We start from the raw sequence: 16,236 nt of genomic DNA on the forward strand, positions 1-16,236 counted from the left end.
AAACTAATAAATAAATACTGTAAAACTTTTTGTACCACAGTAAACTGTGCTGTATTGTAGTATAATATACCCTATAGCTTTAGAAAAACTACAGTGTTGGTCATTTGTTTATATTACTGTAGTTGTTTACCATAGCAACTGTAGAATCACTAGAATACATAAATTACTATAGTCGTGTTGCCATAACAACTGTTAAATCACCACAACAGATCAATTACTACAATTTTTTTTTTACCATAGCAACTGTAGAATCACTAGAATGTTAATTACTATAGTTACCATAGCAACTGTAGAATTCTACAATAGATTAATTAATATAGTTGTTGTGTTACAATAGCAACTATCGAATCACTAGAATAATTACTTTAGTTGTTGTGTTACCATAGCAACTATCGAATCGCGAGAATAATTACTATAGTTGTTTTGTTACCATATCAACCATCGAATCACTAGAATAACTACTTTAGTTGTGTTACCATAGCAACTATCGAATCGCTAGAATAATTACTTTAGTTGTTGTGTTACCAAAACTACTAACGAATCGCTAGAATAATTACTTTAGTTGTTTTGTTACCATAGCAACCATCGAATCACTAGAATAACTACTTTAGTTGTGTTACCGTAGCAACTATCGTATCACTAGAATAATTACTTAAGTTGTTATGTTACCAAAGCAACTATCGAATCACTAGAATAATTACTATAGTTGTTTTGTTACCATATCAACCATCGAATCACTAAAATAACTACTTTGGTTGTGTTACCGTAGCAACTGTCGAATCACTAGAATAACTACTTTAGTTGTGTTACCATAGCAACTATCGAATCGCTAGAATAATTACTTTAGTTGTTGTGTTACCGTAGCAACTATCGAATCACTAGAATAACTACTTTAGTTGTGTTACCGTAGCAACTATCGAATCACTAGAATAACTACTTTAGTTTTGTTACCATAGCAACTATCGAATCGCTAGAATAATTACTTTAGTAGTTGTGTTACCATAGCAACTATCGAATCACTAGAATAACTACTTTAGTTTTGTTACCATAGCAACTATCGAATCACTAGAATAACTACTTTAGTTGTGTTACCGTAGCAACTATCGAATCACTAGAATAACTACTTTAGTTTTGTTACCATAGCAACTATCGAATCGCTAGAATAATTACTTTAGTTGTTGTGTTACCATAGCAACTATCGAATCACTAGAATAATTACTTTAGTTGTTGTGTTACCAAAGCAACTATCGAATCACGAGAATAATTACTATAGTTGTTTTGTTACCATATCAACCATCGAATCACTAAAATAACTACTTTGGTTGTGTTACCGTAGCAACTGTCGAATCACTAGAATAACTACTTTAGTTGTGTTACCATAGCAACTATCGAATCGCTAGAATAGTTACTTAAGTTGTTGTGTTACCATAGCAACTATCGAATTGCTAGAATAATTACTTTAGTTGTTGTGTTACCATAGCAACTATCGAATCGCTAGAATAATTACTTTAGTTGTTTTGTTACCATAGCAACCATCGAATCACTAGAATAACTACTTTAGTTGTGTTACCATAGCAACTATCGAATCGCTAGAATAATTACTTTAGTTGTTGTGTTACCGTAGCAACTATCGAATCACTAGAATAACTACTTTAGTTGTGTTACCGTAGCAACTATCGAATCACTAGAATAACTACTTTAGTTTTGTTACCATAGCAACTATCGAATCGCTAGAATAATTACTTTAGTAGTTGTGTTACCATAGCAACTATCAAATCACTAGAATAACTACTTTAGATTTGTTACCATAGCAACTATCGAATCGCTAGAATAATTACTTTAGTTGTTGTGTTACCATAGCAACTATCGAATCACTAGAATAATTACTTTAGTTGTTGTGTTACCATAGCAACTATCGAATCACGAGAATAATTACTATAGTTGTTTTGTTACCATAGCAACCATCGAATCACTAGGATAATTACTTTAGTTGTTGTGTTACCAAAGCAACTATCAAATCAACAGGGTATGATGTACCCTGTATATGTAAAAAACTATGGTATTCAATCGTTTGTTTATATTATGGTAACTGTGTTACCATAACAACCATGGAATCACAAGAATAGATTAATTACTATAGTTGTTTTACCATAGCAACTGTAGACAGCAAACACTCATACAAATGCACACTTGGCCAATTTAGTTCATCAATTCCCCTATAGCATGTGTTTAGACCGTGGAGGAAACCCACGCCAACACAGGGAGAACATGCAAACTCCACACAGAAACACCAACTGACCCAAGCGGAACTCGAACCAGTGACCTTCTTGCTGTGAGGCCGTAGTGCTAACCATTGAGCCACCGTGCCACCCTTCATGCTGCATGATCTTCAATCATTTTGACTCATACATTGTATGTTTGCCTATTGACAAAACTACATTAACAACATATCCAGCACATATATAGTATTTGATTTAGCAAATGTGAAATGAAAACTGAATCATTTCTTAAAGGACGTTGATCCTGGAAAACATATCTGGCAACCCAAAGTCCTCTGCAAGGGGGTAAGTTCTAGAAGGGCCATATCTGTGGCTACTGGGGATTTGCACATGAATACAGCATCATTTTTGTGACACTACAACACTATTTATTTTTACATTACTGTGAGGGCTAGGTTTAGGATTGGGTAGACATTATTTAAACTATTTATTAGGTATTTTATGTGCATTTTGATTTGTCTTAGGGCTGGAAAATGTTCCTGGACCTGGCAACCGTATGAAACACATACTGTATATTAAGGCTAGACAACAAAATGGAGATATGGAAATAATATGAGCCATCTCCATCCACTCCTCTGCTTCAGGACTAAAATAAAGAACTGACAGGATCTCGAAGATCTTGTGGAATGTGTTTTATTTCCACTCTGGAATGGTTCAAACACACAGAGTAGACTGAATAAAGTTATTAAAGTACAATCTGCCGTCATATAAAATCAGCATTCATACACAGACACATTCAAATGAGAAATAACACCGCAATTATAACATGTTATGATCAAAATGAATACAAAACCAACTTGTTTTCCCCACTGCTTCTAATAAAACACTCAATTATTACATGTTTGATTTGCACAGAAACACCTCCAGCTCACTTTTAACCTCTAAAATAGGCTTTACATTGATGTGTGTGTGTGTGTTTTAATTAAAAACATTTCCCCCTTTAATTCCTGCTGAATCAGTGATAATCCTTATTAGATTGGCATGTAATATGCAATGATTTTTAAATATAAAGCTACATTATTACTATATATATATATATATATATATATATATATATATATATATATATATATTATAAATGTATTAATGTATTGCATATGATCAGTGATGATCTTTATTTTATTGTTATTATTACTGTAATGCAATTATTTCTAAGCATAAATCTGCATTAAAGCTGCATTTTTAAACTTAAATGTATTATTTGCACTAATTTTTGTTAAATGTAATGTTTTAATTTTATTTTAATAATTTCTTTACTCATTATTGAAGATCTTAATTAGATGATCATTATATTTTATTACAGTAATGCATGTTAAAACATAAAAGAGCATTATAGGAATAGTTCACAAATAATTCAATCATTTACTCGTCATGTGAGTTACTTTATTCTGTTGAACACTAAAGAAGATATTTGGAAGAATGTTGGAAACCTGTAACCATTGACTTTCATAGTAAGTAAAGGTTTATTTAAATAGCACCTTTTCCAGACATTGAGTCACAAAGTGCTATACAATAAGAAAAAACAAGAACACATGATAATAAAAGAAGACATGTTAAACATTAAAACTAAATAAAAATCCAAATACAGAAACACTAGTGCTGTTCATTAAAAGCTTGACCAAAAAGGTGCGTCTTTAAATGCTTTTTAAAAAGTTCATCTGATCCCAGAGTTCTCAGTGCTAGAGTTACAGAAGGCATGCTCACCTTTAGTCTTAAGCTGATTTCTGGGAATGGCTAACAGGTCTTTGCCATAAGACTTCAGAGACTGGCTACACGAGTGACTGCTTCAAAAATCTCGAATATATTGGGGCGCTTGACCATGCAGAGCTCTATATGCAATGACCAGAATCTTAAAATTTACTCTAAAACTAATAAGAAGCCAGTGAAGTGCCTTTGTAACCCCGCCGGTCCTACACCACCCAACCCGCTCCGAGCTGGTATTGAACCGGCGACCTTCCGCATGGGAGTCGGGTGCTCTACCAAGGAGACTAAAGATCATGGCCTCTATCACTAGAGCACGTTTAGAGATCAGAGGAGTGAGTTTACCTGCACAGCGCTTCACTAGCTGGCCTCCGTTACACCTTAAGCACAGGTGTAATGTGTGACCTCCTACAGGTGCTGGTTAAAAGCCTCGCAGCTGCATTCTGCACAACTCAATCCATGGAGGATTAGTTCAGACAAGTGAACAGAACATAACAATAATCCAATCTAGAAGAGATGAAGGCATGGACAAGCATCTCCATCTCGTCCTTTGACGCCATATCTCTTATTTTTGCAATGTTTCTCAGGTGAAAAAAGCATGTACGAACAACAGACCATTAACATGGCCATTAAAACACAGAGCTCTATCAAACATGACACCAAGATTTCTAATATCACTGCAATTTGAAGATGACAAGCCCCCCAAAACTTGCCTGATCATTTGAGTGATGCTATCTGGAGCAAAAATAAACACTTCAGTTTTATCAGGGGTCAGTTGCAGAAAATTGTCTGCCATGCATTTGTTGATGGAGACTAAACAATCCTGCAAGAGAGACAGTTTGTCCAGCCTGTCAGGACTAAAAGAAAAATATAATTGTACATCATCTGCATAACAGTGGTAAGATATACCTTTAAAACTACTAATAATCTTGCTGAAAGGGAGCATATATAGTATAGTATAATTTTTCCTACTATGCAAGTCAATGGTTACCGGTTTCCAACATTCTTTAAAATCATAGATATTCAGCTTAAGAGAGAATCTCACAAAGCTTTATAACCACTTGAGGGAGAGAGAATAGTGAGCAAATGAAATGTTTTGGGTGAACTGACCATTTTAAATCAGTTAATTTTATGCATATTCATGTCATGCAAATTATATTGCATTTAGGGAGAAGTGCATTAATTAAACTCATGTGTTTGAGGTGAAATGAGCTGGACGTGTTTTAATCGGAGCGTCACTGTAAACGTTCATCATCTGAATCACCATAAGGCACGTGTGCAGTTCAGTAGAGCTGCTGCTTCTGCGCTGTAATAGAAGTGTGTTTAAACGCAGAACCAGCTGACGGACTGAACAGTGTGTGATTGTCTGCCTGTGTGTGTTTGTCTGTCTTTGTGTGAGCCTGTGTCTGTCTGCTTTTGTGTGTTTCGTTCTGTCTGTGTGTGTATGTCTGTCTTTATGTGTGTATCTGTCTTTGTGTGCGTTTGTATTTGTATGTGTGTCTGTTTGTGTGTGTGTGTGTATCTGTCTTTTGTTTTTGTGTGTCAGTGTTTGTGTGTATCTGTCTTTGTGTGTGTTTGTCTTTGTATGTGTGTCTGTGTGTGTGTGTGTATCTGTCTTTGTGTGTGTTTGTCTTTGTATGTGTGTCTGTGTGTGTGTGTGTGTGTGTGTGTGTCTGTCTTTTGTTTTTGTGTGTCAGTGTTTGTGTGTATCTGTCTTTGTGTGTGTTTGTCTTTGTATGTGTGTCTGTTTGTGTGTGTGTGTGTGTGTGTGTGTATCTGTCTTTGTGTGTGTTTGTCTTTGTATGTGTGTCTGTTTGTGTGTGTGTGTGTGTGTATCTGTCTTTTGTTTTTGTGTGTCTGTGTTTGTGTGTATCTGTCTTTGTGTGTGTTTGTCTTTGTATGTGTGTCTGTTTGTGTGTGTGTGTGTATCTGTCTTTTGTTTTTGTGTGTCTGTGTTTGTGTGTATCTGTCTTTGTGTGTGTTTGTCTTTGTATGTGTGTCTGTTTGTGTGTGTGTGTGTATCTGTCTTTTGTTTTTGTGTGTCAGTGTTTGTGTGTATCTGTCTTTGTGTGTGTTTGTCTTTGTATGTGTGTCTGTTTGTGTGTGTGTGTGTCTGTCTTTTGTTTTTGTGTGTCAGTGTTTGTGTGTATCTGTCTTTGTGTGTGTTTGTCTTTGTATGTGTGTCTGTTTGTGTGTCAGTGTGTGTATCTGTCTTTGTGTGTGTTTGTCTTTGTATGTGTGTCTGTTTGTGTGTGTGTGTGTGTGTGTGTGTGTGTGTGTGTGTGTATCTGTCTTTTGTTTTTGTGTGTCAGTGTTTGTGTGTATCTGTCTTTGTGTGTGTTTGTCTTTGTATGTGTGTCTGTTTGTGTGTGTGTGTGTATCTGTCTTTGTGTGTGTTTGTCTTTGTATGTGTGTCTGTTTGTGTGTGTGTATCTGTCTTTTGTTTTGTGTGTCAGTGTTTGTGTGTGTGTATCTGTCTGTATGTCTGTCTTTGTGTGTTTTTTGTGTGTGTCTTTGTGTGTGTGTGTTAGCCTTTGTGTGTTTGTCTGTCTTTGTGTGTGTATGTGTGTGTGTCTTTGTCTGTTTTTGTGAGTCTTTCCATCTTTGTGTGCGTGTGTGTGTCTGTGCGTCTGTCTTGTTTGTATGTATGTATGTGTGTCTTTGTGTGTATATCTGTTTTTTTGTTTGTCTGTCTTTGTGTGTGTCTGTGTGTGTTTATGTCTTTGTGTCTGTTTTTGTCTGTGTGTCTTTTTTGCATGTATGTGTGTGTGTGTGTGTGTGTGTGTGTGTGTCTGTTTATGTCTGTGTGAGTTTTTGTGTGTTTGTCTGTTTTGGGTGTGTGTGTGTATGTCTGTCTGTGCATGTTTCTGTCCTTGTGTGTGTGTGTATCAGGGCTGTGTGTCTGTCTTTGTCTGTCAGTTTTGTGTGTTTCTGTGTGTGTCTGTCTTTGTGTATATCTTTCTCTGTGTGTGTGTGTGTGTGTTTAGAGACAGGGGTATCTGCTCCAGGTGGGCAACACTCCGCTCTCGTTGGCGATCCTCCAGTAACGCTCACGCAGGATAAACGCTCCGGCTTTGGGCTGACGCTGACGAGTGAACACACCCTTCTTATTGCCCACCACTCGAGTGATGGCTGGAGACACACACACACACACACACACACACACACACACACACACACACACACACAGACACACAAACACAATGTTGAGTTTGAAATTGAAATGTAAAGGAGACCTATTCTACCCCTTTTAACAAGATGTAAATGCATCTCTGCTGTTTCTGGTGTGTGTGTTTTAGTTTGAGATGAGAATATCACACACATAATGTTTTCTAGTTCTCTGAAATTGACCCTTTCAGGCTTTGATCCTAACTGTGCTGTTTTGGTGACTGTCGCTTTAAATTCAAATGAGATTGTGCTCTATTCAAAAGAGGGCGGAGCTACAATTGCCTGTGCATCAGCTCAGTGGCCGATTCAAAACAGAACTTCCATTATCAGTGTGGGAATGTTGGCATCAGTGTGTGCTTCATGCTTCTGTCAGTCTATGTCGCTCCTGTTGCTGTTCATTTGTGCTTCATCTAAAACTCCACATCTATAATCCTCTTAGTCTATGCTGACATTGGGCCCCATCATACACACAGCGCAATGTGGCACAATGCGCAACGCAATTGTTGTTTGCTGGTTTCAGCTCGGCACAAGGGTCATTTTGAGGTGTTGCTCCACACTGTTTAAATAGCCAATGCATTTGCGCTCATATGTGCGCCCATAGGCGCTCTGGTCTAAAAAAGCAGACGTGTTTTGGCGCGTTGCTATTTTGAGAAACTGTAAATAGTCTGTTCTTTCGACCAGAGCAATGTCGGTCTATTGTCTGGTGCAGAGTGCGCCTGGCTTACACACTACACACAAGATGTAGAGCAATACGCAAATATCTTTACATATAAAAAAGATATAATATATTAAGGATATATATAATAAGGACATATATAGGATGTAAATATAAATGATTAAAATATTACAAAACATATTATTTTCTAGCCTACATGAATTTAAAAACCACTGCCTTCATACTTTCTTCATCTCGGGAGGCTTTTTCAGTTCATTCAATTTGCTTTTGTATAATGTTATTATTATTAGCAGTATTATTTATTATATCCATATTTATATTTGTTTTATTAAAAAGATGCTTAGATTTGCCCACCTGCAGGTTTTAGACCATATGGGGCACAGCATGTGTTTTAGGATATAACTCACGCTTGGTTATTATTGTTCATTTATTCGTTTGCTGGAAATTAGAACTGAATTTAGAAACAGTTTTGAACAGATATTTGCGCTTAACACACGCAATTAATTATTGATAGGCTAATTGATGTCTGTGCGTAAAGGTTTTCCTATATACGAGAGCGAAAGTGAACTTACTCTACATCATGTGAATAGCAAATGCGCTCTTGGCGCGACGCAGCTGACTCTTAAAGGGAATGGGAGATGAGACTCTGACTGGTTTATTCTCAAAACACACCTATAACTCATTAAGAAAATAAACTTAATCCTTTTAGACCATGCGCCACGGCGCAAAGATTGTCCCGACCTTATATTAGAAAATAATGATTATGACACGCCCTGAATGCGTTTGCGCCCTGCACTTTCCTATTTGGGCATGGACTGTTAAAATAGAGCCCATTATCTTCAGCAGCTCACACACTCAAACTGTACGTTCACACCGAAAGCGGCGAGAGCGTCAAAGTAGGCGGAATTCATTCTTTTTCAATTGGAGCCGGCGGCGGTAAGCGGCGAGGAGCAGTGCAGCGCGTTTTCGTTGATGTGGGCGTCGAAGAGAGTTGAAATCAAGTCCACTATATGGTAATGAGCCATGACGCGATTCGGCGAAAGGAAATCAGAATGAAGGAGTCCAGCGCTTGAGCGGATACCAGAGAACACAGACCTGTGAACTTTGGTTCCGACCACAGTTGTTCCCAAGGGCTTGATCATTGTGGTTGCCAGACTTTCAATTATTTGCAATGTTTTCTTACAGGAACATGCATTAAATAAGTTATGGCGAGTTACTGATGTGCATTAATGTTATATATATATATATATATATATATATATATATATATATATATATATATATATATATATATATATATATATATAGCGCTGTCAAAATTAACGCGTAACGCATGCGATTAATTTTAAATAATTAACGCGTTAAAAAATTTTTTACGCTATTTACGCAGTTGCAGGTTTTTTTTACTTCCTGTTGTGGTGGACGTGTGTTTAACATGCAAGAAATGTGGATAAGACCAAGGAAGCACTTTTTGAAGGCAAGTTTCAGTATAAAACAATTAGTCGCATCACCAGGCTCTCCAGATTTTCATGCAATTTCGGGTGTTTCATTTTAACTTTCGACTTCTGTTGTAAGTTGATACCGCATGGCGAACAGAAAGAAAATCCGCCGCATTTCGTGACTCGGTGTTCCTGTAAGGTAATAAAATCGCTGCTTAGGCTACACGGTAGAATTTTAATAAGAGTATTATCTTAATCATATTAAAATCGGAGTATTGGTGTCTTATGTAAATGTACTCAGAACGTCTGGTGAAGTCGCGAGCTGTCAAAGACAGGGCATTACTCTGCCTTTCAGCATGAGCCCAGCATGAGCCCTCCAAGTTTCCTCATTAAACACAATGAAAGCGTCTGCTGTGCACGTCTCTGTGCACTTGCGGGATACTCCTAGTCTTAGCAACTGGATGAATGTAAAGGAGGATTAAGCAAAATTGTTTCTACTCTATAACTAATGTTCTCAACTCACAGCAATAAAACTTTACAATGAGGGCAACAGTTTGTATTCTATAGTTTATTATTATAATCTTTCATTTTCCATATCTGCAATTCCTGTATTTTGGCATTTTTTGCAGTCCACTAAGAATCCAACATGGAAATCAATGTTTTCTTTATTGGCATTGATTGTTTTGAAATTCAAATGTCATTAACATGCCTGTGTTTTAATTTCTGTAATAAATATGGCTGTCAGGCCAGGATCTTGATGGTTTATTGTGGGTTTGTTGTTTACATGAAGAAATCTGTGTTACAAGTTAAACAAAAATTCTATTAAACAATTATATTTTGAATTTAAATAGTTTTCGTCTTGCGTTTACATTTAATTTTACATTTGATTAGCCAAAATTACAAGTTTCAGTATTTTAAATGCGATCAATCGCGAATAATTTTTTTAAAAAGGTGCGATTAATTAGTTAATTTTTTTTAATCGATTGACAGCACTAATATATATATATATATATATATATATATATATATATATATATATATATATATATATATATATATATAACTGTCAACATTTTCACGCTAGAAAGCATGTTTATGCAGGAATGTAACTGATATGATATGCTGTAACGGGCTCTTTAAATACGAGATCAATGTTGCGAATTTTGACGCTCTCGTCACCGGAGCTGCTGAAGGCAGACAGGGCGGCCAGAGCAACCTTTGACGCTCCCACCACCTTTGGTGTGAACGCACAGTAATGGCTAATGGACAGACGGCTGCTTCTCACTCAAGGCTGCTGTTTATGCTAATGAGGGAAAGATGGGCACTAGTGGGCGGGGCTTCCCCCTCTGATGACACGTACAAAGAAAGAATGTCAATCAAAGTGTGTCTGCAGACTGTTTATATTGAGTGTGATTGTAAATAATACAATTAATACATGTTTATCATTAGAGGCTGGATGTATTCACACACTGCTGACACACAACTGGGTTTAACCCCTTATATAGGTGATTTGTGCATAATAGGTTCATTTTAATCTAAGTTTACTCCTAAAGGCTCCTACAGACCGGGACACTGTTTGTGTGCGTTTATCGTCAGCATTTTATGAGACGTTTTTCAGTATTCAAACCCAAGCGATTTTCACTGGCGTCAAGCAGAAGAGGATGCAAAATCCCTCCTTGACGTTAGATGGCGCTACACAACTTTAAGCTTCTGAAACCTGCTTATAACACAGAAGAGGAGGAGAGGAAGTTCACACGCTTGTTGTTTATGACTGTGGCTGCGTCCGAAACCGCCTACTACTCAGTAGGTACTGCATTTGAATTTAAACGTACTATTCGGCCGTTAGAAAAGTGCGTTCTATACAGTATGAACGTGAAAAGTATGAATGGAATTCGGACGTACTACATCCGCCATTTTGTCATGGTCACGTGACCTACCTGCGTCAATTGCGTCGCTTTACTCCCATTCATGAATTTACTCGCGGGGCATCATGGGATAGCGCAGCGTGCATGGGATGCGCACTCTAGAATCTCGCCGGAAGTAGTAAGTCATCCGGGTACTTCTCGCCTACTGATTTTAGAATTCTATGAATTCGGACATACTACTCGGCTCACATACTGATTTTAGCGTACTATATAGTATGGAAGTATGCGGTTTCGGACGCAGCCTGTTTCGCAATTCCAAGAACGCAGAGAACGGGCTTGCGTTCTTCTGGAGACCGGTCTTGCCAGGTGTCCTCGGAAGAACGAACTCGGGCAGAGAACGCGTCCTGTGAGAAATGAGATGCTATGTTCTTCCTAATGGTCACATGACCTTTACACATTTTAAATGGAAAATTATTTAAACATTACAGTACTCATACAACGATTTATTGTGTTTCCCCCTTTCAAAATATATACTCTGCATAAACGTTATAAATATACGTTGCACAATATTAATAAAACTGATTTTAATACGAATTTCAGCAAACAAACACCCTTAATGTGTTTATTCCTTTATTAAGATGTCCATGGTGATGTTTATATTTACAGTTTCATTTAGAGAAGCTCCTGATGTAAATAAGTTAAATCTCTGAACGTTACTAATAAATCTAGATAAAATGCTGCGCTTCCCACCCCCATTCGCAACGATTTCTGGAACTTCTAGAGCGAGTTCGATGCTCAAGTCTGCATCGGTGTATCCTCGATATCAAGAACACATCCGGGAAGTTTCACGCGTCCTCCGTTCTTGTGTAACGAGAACACGAGGACGCAAGACCGCTGAAAAACGCATATTGAGAAACAGCCAGTATCTATGCTTGTTGTTAAAGTTACTGGTGACTCGAACAAGCATGGATGGTTCAAGCAGCAGCTCCAGATCTAGATGAAGAAATGATTAGTGTTCACTAGGGGTGTCAAAATTAATCGTTTCTTCAGTGCACCGTGATGCAGACGCGGACAATTCGATGTTGGTTCTGTAATAATACAACTTTTATTTAAAAATTACTGACGTCATTTACCTCATATGCGCTCTGTCGCGAGGAAGGTGATCGTGAGTATTCACAACGCTCTAACTACTTAAAACTTATAAACTGCACAATTTCACTGTGTGTGTTTGCAGGATTAGTCTTTCATTGACATATACAACAATAGCCCCTATTCACTGAGATCGAGAGAGTAAAAGTACTCCATTTCTCTCTCTCTCTCTCTCGCTCTCTCTCTCTCACACACATACACACACACAGTGGCCCATTTGACCTGCTGGCGTGGCTTTTCTTCTCCTCTCGGCTGTTTTACAGCGTTACTTCTGGATAAAGAAACGAGCGCGTGTCTGCAGAGTTTTCTCCACCGTGTCTGTCATACATCAGCTGTGAGATCGCCGCTGCCGCCTGCCGCTTATCAGCATCACTCATCTGTGAAGAACACAGCGCACAAGAGCCAATCGCAACCGTTTTTTTTTGAGGGTGTGACCAATCAAAGGGGTGTAAGAGAACTAGACAAGGATCAGAAATTGAGCTGGATCTTTATATTTGTTTATATTATTTGCTAAATGCTTGTGTTGTTTAAAGGTACAGTTTATATTTCTGACTGTTTGTATTAAATGACAAAATTGTATTACAAATAATATGTAAATATATTCATACATTTTAATACAAGAACTGCTGCTGTGAAGAAAATATAACACTGTTTATGAAAAGCACCGTCAATGCACTGAGATATCGAATTGAACCGAATCGATGGTATGATAATCGTAACCGAACCGGACTGTGAGACTAGTGTAGGTTCACAGCTCTAGTGTTAACAAAGCAATGAGCAGCTAAACGTTCATATCGCCTCTGGGTATCTTCTTCAATGTGCTCTCGCATTGACAGTTTTGCCCTTGAGCGCCTCCAAGTGCTGTTTACTGTAACTTCAGCAGCTCCGTGCACGTGAACATAAGTGCCGATCTGATTGGTGGAGAAGGTTTTGACGCGGTGCATCAAAACAAAACAAATGAGCATGCAGCGTTTTTTTTTTTCAAATGACGCTTTTGCGCCTGACGCTTTACTTGTTGGTGTGCATGACCACATTGATGCGCTTTGTATAGTCACGAGGACGTTAAACGTTGACGGAAACCGCGAGCAAAAAACGTCTCTGTGCACGGGCCTTAAAAATGAAACTTCACTGTGTTTTTACATCTCAATTTTGATGTCGTAATTAAATTGTAATTTAAAGTTCAGACTTTTCATCAAAATCTACGAGCTTCCCATTTAATCTGTAAATCTGAGCAAGTATGAACAAATACAGTGAGCAGTTCTTTGTCCTCTTATCAGAATGGTTCATGTGTGAACTGTGCGCTAGTTAGCGTGTGCTGTGTGTTCAAGAAAAACCTGTTCAGGACAGAAGGAAAGGCTGTGGTTGATGTCTTACTTTGAGCCGTCATGAAGTCGGCGAAGTTCCAGATCAGTTCTCCAATCACAAACTCCTTCCTCTTCTGGTCGAACACGCTGTGGTAGTTCTGCAGGACGGCCCGCTGGTACTCCTCTGTGAACATCATGGGCGGATCCTACATCACACACACAAACACACATTTGTTTTTGTGAATTGTGGGGACATTCCATAGGTTTCTATAGTTTTTATACTGCATTGCCCTAACCCCACCCTACCCGTAAACCCAACCCTCACAGGAAACTCTTTATAAGCTTTTGGAGAAATGAGGACGTCAGGAATGTCCTCATAACTCACCACCTTCTTGTAATACCTGTCATACCTATGTCATTATACAGATTCATGTCCTGATATGTCACAAAAACACATACACACACACACACACACAATTATACTCTTATAAATTTTGAATTATATATGAATAGCCACGCACATCTGTCAACAAACAGACACACACACACACACACACATGTTATGTTAGACACAGTGCTGCATTTTCATTAAAGAGATTTCAGTTCAGAAGCTTACTACAATCCCAATTCTACCCCTTTGCCCTTCCCCTTCCCCCTCGGTTTATTTTGCGCGTTCACGTGAAGGGGCTGGGATGCTCCATTTCTCTTTAGCTTAAAGGCGTAGGGCTAAGGGGAAGTATCAGTGTTATATTGGTTTGTGATTGTGAATATAGATATGCTATGTGTGTTGTTTGGACTCACGCTGTGCAGGCCGGGGACAGCGTCAGCTCCGTACTCGCTCTGGATGATGGGCTTCTGGTATTTTCCGTGCCAGTTGTCGAACTGAGTGCTGAGCTGCAGCCGGATGAGCTCAGTGTGACCCGGATCATGATACCAGGAGAAATAACTGTTCACACACACCACGTCCACATATGGAGCCTGAAACAACACACACACACACACACACACACACACACACACACACACACACATGTCAGTTCATTAACTCTATTATTAGTGAACTCATCTTCTCATATACACAAACGCTGACCAGTAAATGAGGGAAGTTTATTCCTGCCATCCATCTGTATTTCTCTTTGCTTATCTATCAATCATCCACCTGTCCGACCATCTATCATCCATCCATCTCTCTCTCTGTCTATCCATCCATCCAGCTATCCATCCCTCCATCCATCCATCCATCCATCCATCCATCCATCTATCAGTATGTCCATCCATCTGTCATCCATCCATCTGTTTCTGTCCATCCATCCATAATCTAATCATCTAGCCGTCTATCAATCTATCCATATATCTATCTTTCAATTATCCATCCATCCACCATTCGTTCTATCTATTGTTCTATTGATTTATCTATAATCTAATCATCCATCCATTTATCTATCCTTCAATCATTCATCCATTTGCCTTTCTGCCTGTCTTTCCATGCATCTGTCTATCATCTCTCCATCTTTCAATCTTCATTGCCTTTGACTTTCTTTCTGCCTGTCGATTTATCCATCTGTCTATCTATCCACCTGACTGTCTGTCTGTCTATCGTTCTATCCATTAATCTATAATCCATCCATATATCCATCCATCCATCCGCCTGTTTATCTATCTGCCTTTCTTTCTGCCTGACTATCCATCCATCCACTTGCCTGTCTATTTATCTATCTATTAATCATCCATTGTCCATCCATCTATCCATTCATCCATCCATTTATCTATATGTCTGTCTGTCTATCCATCCATCCATCCATCCATCCATGTCTATTTATCTATCTATCAATCATCCATCCATCCATCCATCCATCCATGTCTATTTATCTATCTATCAATCATCCATCCATCCATGTCTATTTATCTATCTATCAATCATCCATCCATCCATGTCTATTTATCTATCTATCAATCATCCATCCATCCATCCATCCATCCATCCATCCATCCATCCATCTATCTATATGTCCATCTATCCATCCACCCATCCGCCTGTTTATCTTTCTGCCTTTCTTTCCCCCTGACTATCCATCCATCCATTTGCCTGTCTATTTATCTATCTATCAATCATCCATTGTCCATCCATCTATCCATTCATCTATATGTCTGTCTGTCTGTCTATCCATCCATCCATCCATCCATGTCTATTTATCTATCTATCAATCATCCATCCATCCATCCATTCATCTATATGTCTGTCTGTCTATCTATCTATCTATCCTTCCATCCATCCATGTCTATTTATCTATCTATCAATCATCCATCCATCCATCCATCCATCCATCCATCCATATGTCTGTCTGTCTGTCTGTCTGTCTGTCTGTCTGTCTGTCTGTCTGTCTGTCTGTCTATCTATCTATCTATCTATCTATCTATCTATCTATCTATCTATCTATCTATCTATCCAATCCATCCATCCATCCATCCATCCATGTCTATTTATCTATCTATCAATCATCTATCCATCCATCCATCCATCCATCCATCCATCCATCTATCTATCTATATGTCCATCTATCCATCCACCCATCCGCCAGTTTATCTTTCTGCCTTTCTTTCTCCCTGACTTTCCATCCATCCATTTGCCTGTCTATTTATCTATCAATCATCCAT

General features: G+C 38.2%; 1 protein-coding gene and 1 long non-coding RNA gene across 10 annotated transcripts in view; one reads left to right on the plus strand and one right to left on the minus strand.

The window, feature by feature from the left end:
- The window catches only part of LOC147843783 (uncharacterized), a 3,987-nt gene extending 912 nt beyond the window's left edge, over positions 1-3,075 (plus strand). The window contains exons 1-3 of the long non-coding RNA XR_015490907.2: positions 1-420; positions 1,130-1,658; positions 1,798-3,075. The exon at positions 1-420 is cut by the window's left edge and continues 912 nt beyond it. This is a non-coding gene — a long non-coding RNA (uncharacterized LOC147843783). The remainder of the gene's footprint in view (positions 421-1,129; positions 1,659-1,797) is intronic.
- Positions 3,076-5,415: 2,340 nt separating this feature from the next.
- Positions 5,416-16,236, minus strand: part of gusb (glucuronidase, beta) — a 48,841-nt gene continuing 38,020 nt past the window's right edge. The window contains exons 10-13 of one of the 9 annotated variants that reach the window (XR_015490736.1): positions 14,383-14,559; positions 13,652-13,787; positions 6,876-7,112; positions 5,416-6,130 (exon numbers count right to left, since the gene is read on the minus strand). Coding sequence is in view for 1 of the 9 variants with exons in the window: in XM_087253196.1 (XP_087109322.1) it covers positions 6,964-7,112; positions 13,652-13,787; positions 14,383-14,559 (462 nt within the window). In the remaining 8 variants the exon portion in view is untranslated. Of the gene's footprint in view, positions 7,113-13,651; positions 13,788-14,382; positions 14,560-16,236 lie in introns of all 9 variants that reach the window. The other 8 variants (XR_015490734.1, XR_015490733.1, XR_015490730.1 and 5 more) reach the window with 8 other exon arrangements.

The sequence above is a fragment of the Danio rerio genome, chromosome 5, assembly GCF_052040795.2.
Source record: "Danio rerio strain M-AB ecotype USA chromosome 5, GRCz13ab, whole genome shotgun sequence".
Taxonomy (NCBI): Eukaryota; Metazoa; Chordata; class Actinopteri; order Cypriniformes; family Danionidae; genus Danio; species Danio rerio.